The sequence below is a fragment of the Tachysurus vachellii genome, chromosome 12 (genome assembly GCF_030014155.1).
Source record: "Tachysurus vachellii isolate PV-2020 chromosome 12, HZAU_Pvac_v1, whole genome shotgun sequence".
In the NCBI taxonomy this organism is placed as follows: Eukaryota; Metazoa; Chordata; class Actinopteri; order Siluriformes; family Bagridae; genus Tachysurus; species Tachysurus vachellii.
Window position 1 is genome coordinate 18,865,476 of NC_083471.1, and position 18,188 is coordinate 18,883,663.

At 39.1% G+C, this 18,188-nt stretch overlaps 1 protein-coding gene across 3 annotated transcripts in view; it reads right to left on the reverse strand.

Moving 5' to 3' along the window:
* The window catches only part of rtkna (rhotekin a), a 53,599-nt gene that overhangs the window by 2,725 nt on the left and 32,686 nt on the right, over positions 1-18,188 (reverse strand). For 2 of the 3 annotated variants that reach the window (XM_060884316.1, XM_060884317.1), the window contains exons 2-11: positions 7,766-7,965; positions 6,726-6,787; positions 5,501-5,554; positions 4,734-4,851; positions 4,037-4,261; positions 3,827-3,921; positions 3,081-3,187; positions 2,861-2,989; positions 1,794-1,959; positions 1,236-1,340 (exon numbers count right to left, since the gene is read on the reverse strand). In XM_060884316.1, the coding sequence (XP_060740299.1) occupies positions 1,236-1,340; positions 1,794-1,959; positions 2,861-2,989; positions 3,081-3,187; positions 3,827-3,921; positions 4,037-4,261; positions 4,734-4,851; positions 5,501-5,554; positions 6,726-6,787; positions 7,766-7,965 (1,261 nt within the window). Of the gene's footprint in view, positions 1-26; positions 496-1,235; positions 1,341-1,793; positions 1,960-2,860; positions 2,990-3,080; positions 3,188-3,826; positions 3,922-4,036; positions 4,262-4,733; positions 4,852-5,500; positions 5,555-6,725; positions 6,788-7,765; positions 7,966-18,188 lie in introns of those variants that run through there. The other variant, XM_060884318.1, reaches the window with a different exon arrangement.

Here is an 18,188-nt window from a genome sequence, read left to right on the forward strand (position 1 = left end):
GGAGCACAGTTACCACAACAGAACAAAGGCAGACAGAAGCTTTCTTGGGCTTGGTATAGGATGCTTGCTCATCTGCATATAAAAAAAGATATCTAAAAGAAATTGTAATTCATCAAATAACTTGTAAAGCCTGGCTTCTAGTACGTCTCTAATATATTTCAAGCCACTACACCTTCAGAACCAATTCCAATATAATAAGCTACCATTCAGTAGTTCACTTGTGCGTATATTTAATGCCCGTAATACAGTTATCAGGATCCTTCCACAAATATAAGAGTATACAAACATCTGGTCTTTACATAACCAAGCCAAGCCAAGACACCATATAGAATGGATCAGCAGAAGCAGGGAAGCTGGTTAAAGCTCTGAAACAACCATCCTGGTTACTTCACCTGTCGCTGTAATAGGAGGACAGCAGTGCACGGATCTCAGCAGAGACAGCGTTATCCTGCAGCAGCAGGCCCTCACAGGAAGGAGGGGCAGAAAGGGGGGGAGCTAAGGGCAGGGAAAAACCAGCACGAGGGGCAAAACAAGGGGAATGTGCATGTGTATAAATATGATTAAACAAAATAGATGTGGAGGTTTTAGAATATTAGGTGTAAAAGAAATTTGAATAATGTATTGAGTATTTCAGTGTATAAGAAAAAAAGGAAAAAGAAAATGGAAGTTTGAGGAACCAACGCAAGATAAAAACAGAAAATGGGCAGAACCAAAGCGAGTTCAAAAGTGGAAGAGAAAGGGAAAGACAGAGAAACAGAGACACAAAGTCAGTGCCAGAAATAGAAAAGAAATCAATTTATGTACGACTAAGCGTAGGAAGTTTAAGGTTCTAAAAAGGTGTGAAAACAGGTGCATTATTTCTCCATCAACTTCATCTACACTGCTGAGAAAAGAGGCTTTAAGAAATACTAACTAATTTCTGTCATAACTGATGTCAAAGGCAGTTACTATGCATTTGTGAGACTGAATACGCATTGAATGAATGAATGTTAATGATAAAGTAAGCGGAAATATCTGTATTGCACCAGGGTTCAATAGTGGACATCTTTGATTAAATGTGAATTGAGAACACAACATAACAGGCTGTAACAATCATAAATGTTTTTTGTCTCTTCTGTAGATTGATTCAATTCTGCCACGAGATCCCTATTTTAAATTGTCTGTTCTTGTATCGGTACAGAGAAATAGAACATAGATTTTGTACAAATAACGTTAGCTCTTTTTCCCTGACGTACCCATTTCATGGTAGAGAGATCCCTGTTTGGCTGTAACCAGAGCAGGTCTGCGTGGTGAGGGCAGGTCAATCTTCATCAGCTCGTCACAGCACTGCTTCCACTGGCCTGCAGGGAGACACAGCTGTTGAGTCCAACAATGGAAATTGCTTACGTATCAATTTAGAACGGTTTGTGGTGGGCACTGAAATATTATAGCAATCATAATAACAATCCAGCCTGATCATAGTTTTATAAATAAATTCTAAACGGCATTTAATCATGGCAATGTGAATGAAAAGAATTTGCTGAATAGTTTTTAATGCATTCAGATTATTTGCATCCCCATGGGAATACTGCTCATCTGTGGTTACCACTGCAGGTTAAAGTATTGTTTTTTTCCAGTTTTATCCTCTCTCCAGTGAGCTTTTAGGCAAATTTGTGATATTACTACTGCCCAATTACACAGCTGGACTATATACTGTACAAAAAAGCCAACAGCTCCCCCTTGTGGAAAATCTTTAGCTTTCTAATCTTCACTGTACACATTTTTTAATGTGCAATGTTGTGTGAGCTACTCACTCATGTCAAAGAACTGCTGCCAGAAGGCCTCCATCCAGCGCTGTGTGTCCTCTCGACAGTCCGTCACCAGTGTGTGTGTGACCTCTTCTCCTCCATACTGGTTACTGATGCAGATACTCTGAGCTTTGCTATGGGGGTCTCTTTCAGCTGCTCGAATTCTCGTCTCCTGTGGCACACACACACACATTTAGTTTACACACACACACACACACAAGTTTAATTCTATAGCTGTAATTCAACACTTTGCCCATAAAAAAAAATTTAACCCTATTTTAAGATTAACCCTATACAAAAAGTAAATAGAAATCTGTTTTAGAGATGCTCCATTTTGAGACAAAGGTAGGAGGTATGACGTTAGCCCTCAATGCTCTGAGTACATAAAAGGGTAGACAGACATCGGGAAGCTTAACCACAATGACACACTGATATGAATTCATGCAAAGCTAACTAAGCTAACTATTACTTTGTATTCATGTTCCACCATCTCCACCAGTAGAGGGGAGCAGAGCTTCATTAGCTATGCAGACAGTTTCTTGTCTGAGACAGATTAATGCACTCTGTGCAAGATGTGCAACTTGTTGAGATTTCCAAGCCACCTCTCTGGCTTTATTTCTTATGTTGTATGGCTTTGAGAGACCAAGTCACTCTGTTATACCGCATAATATCTTATTCATGTGATGTGTAATTTATGCCAGATGGAGCTGTGTGGCCTAAATGCTGTAATCACAGTCGTTTTTGTACCATGTGGCTGTTAGCTGTTGCGTCATGCGTATGAAGACTTTTGATCACAGAGACCGCACGCTGCTTTCAATGCCGATAGCAAAAAACATAATGAGTCATAATAATCAGTCTCTGTAAGCCCTCTGTTGTAAGTGCAACAATTTTGTAATAAGTACGGTTTAAGGCAAACTGCTCAACCATGGTAGAAACAATATTTGAAAATATACTAGATGGAAAAAATTATAACGGTAAACTCCCCTTCAAATCCACTGAGGGGAAGAGTCTTTTGACTGAACGTGTTTAAAAAAAAAAAAAGCATAATGGATTTACACGAAAGAACTTCTCACTTTGTTAATGCTGATGGTTAATAAGGGCTCCACGTTGGCCTCCATGTCTTCTTGTCGGTGGTAACAGAAAAGATTTGTCCCTTTTAGGACGCCGTAAACGTTCGTCCATCCTTGAGGATCTCCACCGAGCTAGACAGAATAACAGCGTGAGAAATCTGAAGAGTGTGAAACAGATCGTGTGTGTGTGTACAGTATGTGTGAGTTGGTGTATATGCATCACCTTGACCCTGAGGCAGCCACTCATCATCTGCTGTGTCATACAGTTTGGCTGAGCAGCCAGACGACAACAGACGCTGCCATACAGCGGCAACCAGTATGAACACTCTTCTACAGACCCAGAGTGAGGCAGAAAGAAAAAATAGGATTACAAATTACTCTTAAAACATTTTACTAAAAATGAAGCTAAACTAAATGTCATGTGTGCACCTGTAGAGTGTAAGCCATGTTTGGCTGTTAACATGTCACAGACACGTTCCCATTAACTAGCCATTACTAGCAATTTCGAATTAGGTTTATGAGTGCAATCCTGACATAATACACTTGAGAGAAACCTATTACTGCAAATCCATACAAAAAAGCGACTTAATCTGCATGCTGTTATGTGGATAACATACATCCAGTATAAACAATTTGTTCTTAATGACTGACAAGAAAAACAAGACCTAATGACATAATGGAAATAAAAGTTGTTTTGCATAGGATACACTGAAAGCTTTTCTTTATACTGCCAATTCAGAAGGTAGTCGGTAAAATACTAAGTATTTGTATATTGTTATTGCAGTTATATTGTTGCTTGGTACTTCCCTTTTTATTGAGTAATTTCTTACAAAGGAATCATTACTTCCTATAGTCCGCTGTGATTTGAATTCTAAATTGATAAATGAATTATGATGTCTTTGAGCCACTAAAAGAAAATGAGTGATTAAGATTATAGTGAGCTGAGAGGGGTGATGGGAAGTGGCTCACCGTTGCCAGTTATGGTGAGGTCGTGTGTGCGAAAGCTGTCCTGAACATGGGAGAGAGTGAGAGTGGTGTGAGCCAGGAGGTGGTACTTGGGTCCTCTGTAGACACACATATGACAGAGGAGAAACAATAAGAAAGTGGAAAGTGATATGTACTAGTGCACTATAAGATATATAATATATTTAGAGTGTTTATGTGCATGTGTGTACTCACGGCACAGGTGGTACAGGAAGCAGAAGTTGTGCGTTGCCCCCGTTGCTGATGGGACTACAGGCTCCGGGCTCTAGTGCTGAACGCATCTTTTTCCCAGATGAGCGGCCCAGAGAGGAGCTCAGCTTGCTGGCCAGCTTGCGTGGTGTACTGCCTGCTGAGTAATCATCCTCTGTACAGCAGCTGTACAGCTCTAACCTCAGCTCAAAACCTGGGCTTGCTTCATTACTGCACACATCATGATACACATCCACATCTCAAAGACATATTCTGTGTGAAATGAGGATTTGTTTCAAAAAAGGTTTTAATAATATTTATGATCCTATAATTAAAAAAAATTCAGACAGAATGATGTTGAAGAATGTTGTTAATGTTGAAGAGTCAATTTAGCTAGTGTTCTGTTCCCCTTTAGCTAGATTTAACATTTCTTAGGCAAACAAGTTTCACATATTCACCACATCATCACTCAGTAACAAACTCAACAAACACTGTGTAACATATTGGCTATACATGCAACAAAATGAGAATCAGCTACTGTTAAAAGTGTGACTGTAAACATAACATGATCATATCAGACATGATTTAATATGCAGTGTGAAGTGAATCTTCAATGTGCAGATGAACAAGCAGCAAATACAAAAATTAATAATACATTGAAATGTAAAAATAAAAACCTTTACATTCTTATACACACACTTACAAAACGATGGTGTTGTCAAAGCAAATGTCCGTAAGAGTTCTGTCCACCATCACCATGTCTGTGTCAAAGATCTCCCCTCCTAACTGCAGGAGACAGAACACAGCAGAGCGGTGTAGCTCTGAGAGAGAGAGAGAGAGAGAGAGAGAGAGAGAGAGAGAGAGAGAGAGAGAGAGAGAGAGAGAGAGAGAGAGGAGAGAGAGAGAGAGAGAGAGAAGAGAGAGAGAAGAGAGAGAGAAGAGAGAGAGAGAAGAGAGAGAGAAGAGAGAGGGAGAGGGAGAGAGAGAAGAGAACGCAAACATAAATGTAATAGACAAAGACGTGTAGGAAACAACTGATCCTATACATTTATATGTTTGCTCTTGAACAATGCTTTCTGGAGCGCAGAGTACAGCCTAGACATGTATACTGAGCTCTGTCTGTCGTCATAAATTACAATGAGTAAGAAGAATAATAACAATAACAGTTCACTGCATGTGAATATGAAAGAGGCTACGGAAAAAACATCTTATAAAACAAGAAAAACATTCTGACATGCATCAATATATTTATGTTGACTGTTAACTGCCAGTATAAGAGCAGTGCTATAGGTATATATTGTTAGAACATATTGTATGTGTGGTACCATTATCAAGGGCAGCTGTATTCTGTATGTATTTTTTGCTACAGGACTGGCACCGGGTTACCTCAGACATACATGCACTGATTTATATTGATGTATTAGTATCAATGAGCATCTGTTCAACACGTTTTACACTATTGATTCTTACCTCCTTTGTTTTTAAAGTACTCTGTGTCTTTCCACATCAAAGGGATCCGAAGATCTGAGATACATAATGCACAGACAAGTTAGAGACATGAGTGAGCACACACACACACACACACAAATGCTTGTGCAGCTAGGGTCGAGCAGGACTAAAAATTGTCTCACTTATATCAGACACACACATGCAGATACACCACACACTCTTATCTCAAGGCAGCAGGCAGTTACTACCCAGCAACTGGTGTGGGTGTAAAACATGAATGTTTCAGGTACTGCATCATTCCATCATTACAGCCCACCTACTGCCCATGCAATGTGTTACAAGGTAATGCAGAAGCTCCTCATGTTGTATTTTATCGTGTTAGTGTAAAAAGGTATCATATAGGTGCATGTCTTATCCAGCTTACCTATAGGGTAATAACACTAATGCTCCCATTTTGCAAACCTAACCCTAACTTTACACTGACCCCCTTTGGCGTGGAGCTAGGCCTGGGGCAATATTTCATTAAAGTGTTCCGCACAAATGTAAGTTTATATCAGACAAAGCTTGAACTAACTTCAGTCAGCTTAAGGGGAAGAGAGTGAATATTATTGTGTGTGTGTGTGTGTGTGTGTGTGTGTGAGAGAGTGTGTTGGGGGAAGTGTGTGAGAGACTTAAAAGAGTGGGAGGTGGCACACAAAGCTAATATATAAACCAGCAGGGTAGTGTATAAGCACAATGGAGCCTGTAGAGTGGTAAGGAATGTGCCTTTTCACACACACACACACACACACACACACACACACACACACACACACAAAGAGACAGACAGACAGACACAGACAAACACAGACAGACACACACACAGACAAAAACACAGAGACAGACAAATATAGACATGCAGAGTCACAATATATAAAATAAATCATATGAGCTAATATGAGTATACAGACACAAACACACACAGACAGACTTGCAGAGTCACAATATATAAAATAAATCATATGAGCTAATATGAGTATACAGACACAAACACACAGACAGACACACAGACAGACTTGCAGAGTCACAATATATAAAATAAATCATATGAGCTAATATTATATATGAGTATACAGACACACACATACAGACACACACACAGACATGCAGAGTCACAATATATAAAAGAAATCAAATGAGCTAATATTATATGAGTAATATTATTTGTCTGTGTTATTTGTACATAAGGTCAAGCCTGTAACCTTACCCGAGATGGCAATTTTGCCTTTACATGGAGATCGATCATCCATCGGTCCTGCATCTGATGACCTGAAACCGATATGCATCATCAAACACGGACTAACACAAAGTGTCATACTTAAACACATTCAAAATATTATGACCCTTCAATAAATAATTTTTTTTTCCAATAATTTTGAAAAATCTCAAAATTCTCCTGTTTTAGTTCTTAATAAGAGACTTATTATGTGCATGCAAGTCTGATTTGAATGTAACTGACTGATCAATCTGAATCAAAATGTGATCTAATTAAATACAAATGAATTTAAAAATCTGTTGAAAACAAAACAATTGCCATGTAACCTTTGGGTGAAGTTACTTATAGAGATGGAGTAATACCTGCGTAGCCGATACATAAGACATACTGAACACTACTGAACTAATGTTAGTTGCCTGCTACACACTGAGACGACTTACATTTCTTGCTCTTGCTCTTAAATATAAATTCTCTAATGTGCATGTGAATGAAGATTTGTCATTGAAGCATAAACAGTGCTTTCAGAAACCAAATCAGTTGGTGCACACTAATGATATTCTGTTCGTGTAAACATAGACACTGTGGGGAAATAAATTAAGACTCAGTGCTTGTCATGCTGAATGAGATTAAGAATATGCCAAAGATTTAGCCATCGACTCCTGACCTCTGTATAATTTTTTCCACTACCCTAGGTCATGAATTTTACAGTACCCCAGCCATCTCTGCTTTATTTTGATGTTATCTCCTGCCATTTAATGAGCTGCGTTTTCTATGAACGAGTAAATCTTGTGCCTGTTTTTCTTCAGTTGTGAACAACCCTGGGTCACATATCCACTGACCTCACACTAATTACTGATCCGGCTCTAAAGCCATGTGAACTATCTGACCTTTTGAACTATGCCTCATGACTCCGTCAAGCTCCTTAGCTTTAATCAGACACTCAAATCTTAGAAAATATAAAATCTAAAAGAAATGAAAATGAGGAATACAAATCCAGGAAAACAATGCGCTAAACAGGACCGACTTCATACCTCCGTGCCACCCGCTGCATGACCTGCGCTTCTTTCATGCGCTGCAGCTCTGACATGTACGCCATGATGCGAGAGTTGCAGGTGAGCAGACTCTTAGAGGCCTCCAGTGCCTGATCCCTCTGTGAACAAGCAGCCAGGAGTTTACACGCTCCCTCTCGCATCCGGATCTCATGGTCAATCTTCTTCTGGATGTCACTATCCTGAAAAAAAAGTTAGATAGAAATGTTTAACATTGCACTTAATTAAAAGTTTAACAGAAGAATGTTTGCTCATTTTAAACGATACCTTGCCATAAGATACTAAAAAAAATAAAAGCAGCTAAAAAAATAAAAGCATTCTCTAAATATAGAGAAATCTCATCTGCACCATAAACAAAATATATTTAAGATATACAACTGGCAATAAATAAACAAATATTTACAGCTTTTACAAGCCTCAAGCTGCAGACACATTCATCCCCCTCTCCAAGGAAACGTTCCCTAACTCACGAACACGTCTATCTGCACAAGCGCAATTCCGGCAGTGTCTCGGTTCAGTCATGCATGGAACAGGGTGCAGAAATTAACACAACGGAAGAGCATGACCTGCTTTGAAGTAAAAACGGACATGATGAATCATTCATGATCATATACAAAAGACTGTGAAAACGGCGGTCTAAGGTAAGAGAGAGAATGTGAAAGGATGAGAAAGAAAAGAGAACGCAGTAACTCTTTTAAAGCAATATCTCAGAAAAGTGTGTTGTGACAATTTTATCACGATAGCAGGCTATTCTTATGTTTCTGCTGAATAAGTCTTGGCAATAAAACTAGTATTGATATTGCTGAGAAAGCTTTGTTGGAAAGAGAGAGAAGGAAGGACAGAAACTGGTAATAAGGGAGAGCAGCTGAGAAAAGAGACAGCACAGATGTTTAAACTTTGACCTTTTAGGGATCATTTCCAGCTTGTGATAAAATGTTTGTAATGCTGGACTGTCAGTGTGTTTCTGTTATCCGTCATATTATACACTTCAGACTACTTTGTCCCCTTAATAATCTTTCCTGTTTGTGTTGCTATAGTGACATCTCATAAACCCACTGTTGGGCTTGAAAAGCTCATTAAGAATAACCTGGGTTCCAATTAGAAAATACACACGCGCGCACACACACACACACAAACACACACAAACACACACACACACACACAAACACCAGTTTTCTAAATCCTTTTTTAAATCCACTTCTGAAGACAGAAGACACAATAAACATGTCTTAATGTGAATTTATTCAAACACACAATTATAATTTGCCCTTGATAAAGGAGCAAAGGATGTAAATCAGGTTTGTAATTTATAGTTACAGCAATTATAAGGTCACTACTTGACTTAAGCGATTTCTGAAACACTTTGAAGTACTTTGAGTACTCTTAGAATCTTTGAGTCGGAGAGAAAAAACTGCCAGGAAGAACAAACAGTAAGAGTCTGAAAAGTTATTTTCATCTAAATTCTACAAATACCCAGAAAGACATGAAGAGAAATGCTGGTTTTGACTGCCTGGGAACAAATAAGTATAGCATTTACAACACAAATAGAATTTACTTTAAGTAGGAAAGGTAAAATATATAGAAAAAAATTTATATATACTGTAATATATAAAAACTGATTTGTGGCAGAAAAGAGAAACAGTAGAAATCACATACAAACAAAGCTGAGTCTGAAAGTCACTTCCTTCCCCCAAGCTCCATTGTGTGTAGCTATACATACATATATACATACATACATATTATATATATATATATATATATATATATATAGTCGCTGCTGGGCGGAAACCTCGTATGTCCAAATTTTGTCAATTTCATATTTTTTCACATATCGATGCTATTGGTCAGTCCCCACGTGGGTCTGTTATTTCTACAAGTTATTAACCAATCTAAAATAGCTTGAGTGCAAATCTCATAACTCCATTGGACACTTCAACTGTCCACCTCTTCCTCACTCCGCGGGAGAGCTTCGCGGCATATTTCTCCTCAAGAAGAGTCGCAACGAATCAACACGTCTTCTGAGGTAAATGTCTTCAAAACACTGGGCTTAAAGAAAAAAAAAAAAACAGAACTACCCCCGCTAGTTCTGGTGCTCGTCTGAGGACAGGAATTTAGCGCAAGACAATTCACTGCAACGCGGACTAAACCTTGTGCATTGCAGATAAGATTTTATTGCCTGAAAAATAACGGTTTTGGAGATACATTCCGCCTGGCAGCGACGATATATATATATGCCGTGAGTCTTAATTTCCAGACTCATGGCATTTCTGCCTCCGTTTTTTTTTCCCCAGTGATTTCAGAAGGCATAGTAAAAGAATTCGTAATTAATAATAAAAAAAAAAAAAGAAAGGATAAGTCCATGCCATATTCAGATCCAGACATGGATATCTGGAGCACAGACAGATAGTGGCATTGTGTTACAGTCTTACACCTCTGAGTGTGTTGTGTTGCAGGCAGATCAGCAGAAAGCCTCTCACTATTTATAGCAGTAAAAAAAAAAACAAAAAAAAACAGACTGCTGTTCTAGGGGCTTTCCCAAAACCAACTCCAGGCTCAGCATCTCTTCAGTACTCATGACTTTCCTATGCCACCACTTTGTGCGTTTTCAGTGACAAGCTCTGGGACGTCTCCAAATTAGTGTAAGACCAAAATCTTTAGGGATGAGCACTTACCCTGGGGTAAGAACTGGGGATTAGCTTAAAAGATGAACGCTTTACTCTAAACAAATCTGGTAATATAAATGCAAATGACATGTATTTAGATGGAAATAATGCACAGCCTCTCTCTGCAGCTGCTCTAACAAGCGTACTCACAGCCAGTGGGTGTACACACACATTTCTATGTAGTGTGAAAATTACATGAGTGCTGTGTAAACAAGTTAAAAGCGTTCTGAAGAAGCGCTCTGAAAATCAACCACTTCACGCCAAGCTATGGAGAAGTGTTTGTCTAAAGGTAAACATTTGTCAGCGTGAACATATTTGTGATATGATGTATATAGACACCACACACACACACACACAGAGCCTGGTGCCAGACACCCCATGGTTCAAGCCAGGTGTCAGCGAGGGCAACATGCCAGGCTGAAAGAGTGAGAGTGAATGAGAACATGGACAGTAGCACAGGATGTGAAAAGAGGGAAGGAGTGATAGCAGGATCACGAGGATGGCAAGACGGAGGACACAATCAGTCTTCTGTTCCTACATAATGCATAGTGAATACTGATGGGAATTATTGAGCAAGACAATATCATCACTGTTTACTAAAACAGAAAACACACAACTTTTAAACAATCAGATCAGAACCAGATGAAGCAATATAGGACTAGAAGCATTAATACACAGAAAGAAAAGCAGAAAATTCTTCTTAATTTACTTCTAATGCTTGCTAATGGGCAATAATTTCCCAGTCCCACATCCTTTATTGTTTAACCTTCAGACACTCAAACTGGGCACATTACTTCACCAGCCCATCCACTGCCTGTATAATTACACTGTAATTGTTGAAGAATTTGCAAGAAGAGCGTGGCAACCCGGCTGCGAGACGGTAGCGGAAATGCCTTTTAAGACAGGAAACACATTGAGTCATGGGAAGTGACTCTGGTCTATGGAGAATATCCTTTAGATTTGAAGTCTTCCCCTCGAATAACGATCAATTACTTAACCGACAGCTCTTTTCAAATGAAAAAGTCAGAACGTCTGAATCAGAGCAGGATGTTTGCTAAGTGTTAGAGGAGTAAAGTAACCATTACCTGTTCAATATCTCTCAGTGAAGATGGCCTCATGCAGAGAGACCAGAAAGAGATAAACAAGACAGTTTGTGTGACAGACTGATGACTATAATGTTCTTGGTTGATAAATGTAAGCAGTTCTAGTCAATGATGTGCCATGTACCATTTATCACAGGTGAGATGACGGCATTCCCTGTCTGTGTCTCATCACAAAGGAGTCAACTTTGTAGCAATTCCAGTTGCTTTTAACATCTTCTTGTACCAAAAACCAGCAGATTTTTAAAAATCTGTAGGATTGATAACATTCAAATTACACCATTTTGCTGGGCGCCCTTATCCAGAGTGACTTTGGACTCTCATTTTATACAACTGAGCCATTGAGGGTTAAGGGGCCCAGCAGTGGTGGCTTAGTGGACCTGGCAACCTGAAATTTTGATTCAAACTTGCACCCTTCCAACTGATAGTCCAAAACCTTATCCACTAGGCTTCCACATCCCCCACTACGTTTGGTTGCATGATTTGTATAAACAAATAAAATCCTAACGTCCAATTTGAACAAGCTTCTAGAAAGCACGCAAAGAAAATGACACGTATATTGTTTAAATCATCACACAAAGTTAACAAACGTGTTCTACGATGAAATTCAGCTTCAGTTCAGATGGTTCATATCAATCTGTGAAGTGCTGTGAGGTCACATCCTGCAGTAAACCTGACTGAACTGGCTTTCATCATGGTTCTGCTGTGACCATGACAAAAGAGGCGAAAAGAAGGATGTGAGAAGGGAAGAGGGAGAGTGAACGAAACACAAAACAGGGGGAAATGGGAGGAACCTGGAGAGCATAAACGTACATCTGTGTAAACTGGAGTAAGCCTAAGAGGTATTGGAAAAAAATCACTGACCACAGGCAGTGGTCGCAGCATTCACTCACACCGGCATATTAACCTTTTCCAAACCTCAGAAGAGTTTACGATGCAGCTGCAGCAATGACATGAGCAATAAGTTTTTGCTTTTGGAGTAGGATGATGAATCGTCTGTCACAGCAAAACAAGCTTCATGATTTCATCAGGAATGAACAATGTGAAAGCATCGTTCCACTATTAGCCTTTGATATTGAGTTTTGGAGGAGAGTGATGGCCAAAACTCACTCAGACCATGCCATATAATGGAGACAGAAAATTCATTCAATCACTCATGCAGCTGTGAAGATGATATCGGTCTCCTGTAGTTTTACTAGGTAATGAAGCAGCGTCAGCATTCTAGCTCGGAAGGAAAAAATAAATCTTTTGGGCGTTGTGCACTAATTCACACTACTGACTCTATTGCCCGAAAAGCTACCTTTGCCAGTGCAAATTATACCTACACAATGCTCTTACAGTGCACAAACTACAGTGACACCCATAAGTAAAACAGGAGGAAAGGCTAAATTCCTGCCCACACCCAAAATGCAGGCTTTCACTGAACAGGGAAATCCAGCCTCCAATTAGCTGACCACAGTTATGTGCTCAGCCACACAACACACACACACACACACACAGACACACACACACACAAAGGTCAGCATGAAGATTGCTCACAATGAAGATTGGTGGATGAACAGATGTTCTCATACTAATACAAGTATACTAATGGTGGACCAATCAAAGAGGGGTAAGCAATAGGTTTGTTAAGTATAACAGTGGGCAATCGAAAACACCAAAGTGTCACCAGGAATTGATTAATGAAATGTACCAAGGTATGGTGAGCTAGCTAACTAAGTGCATTAATAGAAACAAGGGAAACAAATGTGTATATAATTATTATTCTCTACTTCTATGTATAGCATAGCATGGTGGTACCCATATAAAAAAAAAAGGTCAGTTGGCCAGATTTTCTGTCTTTAAGATGTTAAGATGTTCTGTTCTTTCGCTGCCACGTACAACATATAATTTGATTCAGGCTAGTATGTTACTGTGAGGTCACTTTTTTTTGGTGTTTTCACATACCTGCATGATCCTGACCTGTAATCTGTTGCTTGCAAATTATTCTGTCTAAAAAAAAGTTCTAATTGTTAATAAACTGAAAAGCATCGTGCAACAGGTGGTGCAATTCTTTTTGACCTGGCTACTGATTGAGAGATTTAAAACATTACAATTGTCTTGTTACCACTTGATACATCATTCATGCTGAAGAAGAATATAATAGGAATAGCGTTTTACTTGTTGAAAAGCCCAAATCTTGGCAACATGATAATATATTGCGAGATATATTTGCCATGTTGTTCACCCACATCATGCCCCCTTTCCCACATGCTTCAAACTTTAACAAAGTCTGCATTGAGTCACGCAAATCCCAATACATGCCCAGTTTCTCTGAGGAACAAAATAAAACACTATTGTTACAGCCGTTTTTTTTGCATTGGCTGGTTTTATAGAGCCAAGATGTGTTTGCTCATAGTTTTTGAATAGACTACTGGCACAACAGTGTGCAGTTATAATCTTTCCATATGCAGCAACACACAAAAACTAGCCAAAAGCAGAGCTGATGATTAATTCCTCCAGCCATACAGTAAGAAAAAAACTTCAGCAACAAATAACTGCACAATTAGTTACCTAGCATTATGCAGGCTAAAACGGCATTCCATTAGAGCCACAGCAGCACACTGCTCTCGTTATTATGAGTACAATGGGCCATTTGAGACGCGTATGTGCGTTATCTGCAAATGCGTGCTGTGCGCCTTTGAGACTGTAGCCAGCTGTTCTCCACACAAAAGAGTGCAGGCATCCAGCACAGATGTGTACTGGCTGGAGATGTGGAAGAATAAAAAATCTGACTCGACAAATGTGTGCAAAACATCTGCATGTAACCTACATCTACAGATGAGTGTGAAATAAAAGGAAAAACAACTTTGCAAAAAAAATGTGCTGGTCACAAGTCAGAAGAATGCAGTTCGGTACAGGAGTGATGAAAACTGTAATTCTTCCAAAATTAGTCTTCCAAGGAAGTTGAACTGGGTTGAAATCTTGTGAAATAGCATACGTTGAGCATGACAGTGAGGTAAATCATCTATTCTGTGAGCCTCATGTCTGGTGGATGGGGCAGGAATCATCCTAGAAGAGACCACTGCTATCAGTGTAGAAACATTCAATCAAGAGATTAAAAACCAACAGTTAGAAGAGCTTGGAGTTATTTTTCCACATGTCCTATGCAACAACAATATCAGGAAAAAAGATATATAACCTTATAATTGGAATAATTAGTCAAACACATCCTGAGTGTACGTCTTACACGTATAAGTGCATGTGAGACGATGTAAGAATATTTCTAAACTCTAAAGCTAAGTCTACAGGAAAGAGAAAAATGTCCTAGAGCAAAAACTGTAAGCCGAAAAACGAGAGTTGCAGGCTGTGATTAGTGATGAAGGTGTTACTACATACTGTGTGACACATTCCACAGTTTGTGTTTTCTTCCCCCTTCCCCCTTTTGTGTCTTTGATCACTGCATATTCACAAGGAAAGTCTTGGATAGGACAACGCACTAGTACAATGCAGTAGAAACATGTATATATGTAATGAAGCAGAACAATTTTTTAGGGGGAATTTGCTCTTAAATGGGCACTCGATTGTCTATTACTTCTGTTTTACATCATTATACTGTCTATGAACATCACATGCATCCTTATAGACTAAGTGCATTGGGATTGACTGCAAATGTGAAAAAAAACTAAATACATCATGCAGTGCGATCTCCATCAAAGATCATAGACCGTTCTTTTAGAGTGTTACATTTGTGGGTTTTAAGCTAAGTGTGGTTTCTGAATGAGGACAACCAAAGGGCAGAGAAAGAGCCAAGCCTAATGTTTTAGACTAGAAAGGCAATTCCATTTTTTCTTCCTGGGAGCTCTCGGTGAAGCACAAAACCATTGCAAGACTTGATTGAAGCACAATTGTGACCCAGGGGTAGATAAATCATAAATTTATTAGCTAGCATACCAGGCATGTAAAGGCTCCAGTGTGCTGCCGAGTCCCATGTTTTAGTCAGCCAGAAACCTACATGACATGGCTTTAACATAACTAAACTAACATAACTAACATCTAACATAACTAGTTCATTTGCTGACCAATAACACAGACATGAAAAAACTGTGAAAAACATGTGTCTGTTATTGTTTTTTTTTTTTTTTTTACCAGACATCCCTATATTTCACTTTGCTGTCAGATCACCACCAAGACTATAAACACAATAGAACGGTAGAATTTCCACTCTTTCCATTTGTATCCTAGCAGAGGGAACAGCAAGCTATCACTGGCTGATCTTAGATAGCGGTTAATCCCAGGCTTTAATGCTGCTTGCGGGTGCGAGAAGATTTACTCTAATGAGCTAGCCAGACTTGAGCAACACTTTCTCTGAAGAGATCCATGTGCCACGATCCAATTACGGAGCAGGTATTACAGCAAATTTGTACAAATGTTCACAAAAGACATAAACAAAACAAAACAGCGATTAAGGTTTGTCACAATGTCAAAAGCTGTACTTTGAAGTCATATGAATTGAAATACAGGTAAATCGCAAGTAGAACGTTTCTCTTCATTTAGATTTCACTCACTTCTGAACTTCAAGCTTGGTTTAAATACAGATATATCTTTTAACATTCATACCTTCAGAAGCCTTAAATCCTACCTTTCTATTGTGTTGAAATATGTCATATCTTGAGCTAAGTTTGTTACTATTACCTTCCAAATAAGTTCCTAAACTATTCTTCATCTATGACCTTGTGAATCAGTATCAGGATGGTATTTACTAAAGGCTTCAAAGCACTTCTGAAACGTGCTCTGGATAAAGACGTCTGTCAAATTTAACATGTAAATGTAAGTGCAGGAACTTGACCTAAACAAAGTTCCCCATTACTACGGTGACAGAAACCACACTTTCCACTATTAATCTGCCTCTATTCGCCATACACGCGCACACACACACACAATCCCTAAACACGTCTGTGTTCACTATAGCGCTGTGGTGCCTTATTTAGGCAAATCCTCAGTATGTATACATAAGAAAGATACTTTATGATAATCAAAGCTGTGTGTGCAATAGAAGAAGAGCTCTTCATATGCATTAGTGAACCACTGCATTACACATATACAGCTTGATTTGATTTTTTTTTTTTTACAAATATCCTATGCAGCATTATTTGGCCCTGTACTTCTGACCCTGTGTTTCTTGTGCTTGAAACAAAATACTGCTCGTCTACTTATTAGATGAACGATTAGAGAAGAAGGATGAGTGCTGGGAATAGTAAAGGCCAATATTCACTAAACGCATTTCTGAAGTAGTCTTATTCATCTGTATAAAGCACATCTCATCTGCACACACACACACGCGCGCACGCATGCATGCACAAACACAAAATAATGGATGCTTTGCAAGTTTTTACATTTTAGTGCTGATAGTTTTAATAATACATGCATATCTTTACTGGGAGACAATAAGATGGTAAAAGAATATACTCAGAATGTTGATTGTATTAGTTAATAATAAATGAATAATTAAATCATGTGACCATTTTCTCAGTAGGTCATATGTATTGTGTTTCACGTGCATGCTGTGTTGCTGGTGTCTGACAGTTATAGTTACTAATGGATTGCAGTGCAGAGATATCAGCTGGTTTGTGTGATCAATGATGACTTTGTGTCCAGGAATTAATGCATTCCGAGAAAAATGATGCCTTCAGTGTGTAAATCACACGCGCACACACACGCACGCACACACACCCCTGTCCAGCTGCACTCTTTATTTCCCAGCGGCTACAATGATGCTCTGAGAACAAACCGCAGACAAAGAGAATAAGAGAAAGGACAAACAAGGGGCGGAGAGAGGGGAAAAAAAGAAAGAGGAAAAAAAACAGGCCTATTGGTATAACGAGATCACAGAGCAGTAGCATTAAAAAAAATACACAAAAACAGAGCAGACATATTTACTGCTGATTCTCAAGTTCAATTTTCTTTATCGTCAACTCTTCCACATGTACAGGACATACACATGTCCCAAGGTGCATAATATTAACAATGGAATTTAAATAAAACAGTGCAAGGCATATGCAAATAAAGTGAAAAATGAGCATACCAATGCTGCACAAAGTGTCTGGTGCATGTTGTCGTATGTTAGTCTACAGGCTATTATTACAAAAAAGGAAGACGTGGGTAAAGAAACTAATGAACAGCGACAGACATGAGGGATAGGGAGATTTATACAAGTTCCTACCGTGTAGACGTGTTCCTTAGACACACATCATTATGGACCGTCAACCACATGAAGGCTGGCACAGGCAAAAGACCCAAAAAAAGAAAATGACTGACCTAAAGGCCTCACACAGCGCATCCATTTAAAGTCGTTGAATCAGACAGACGGCAAACCACAAAAACTTCCTGTATTATCCTGCTTATACAAGGAGATAACAATGCAAGCATGACAGCAGTATTTCCTCCACTGACATATGACTCAGGCTCATCTTAACCAGTCACTGGATGGCTGGAAAAAGGCCAGGCGACATTTTTTCCATTCCTCAACTGTCCGGCTTTGGTGATTTTGTGCCAGTGCAGTCTGCTGAGCAGAAGCCAATGTGAACTTGTGCTGTTCTCGCTCATCCACCACAAGGTTGCTTTCTGACATGCCTCTCACCATGGTTGTAAAGAGAAGTTAGT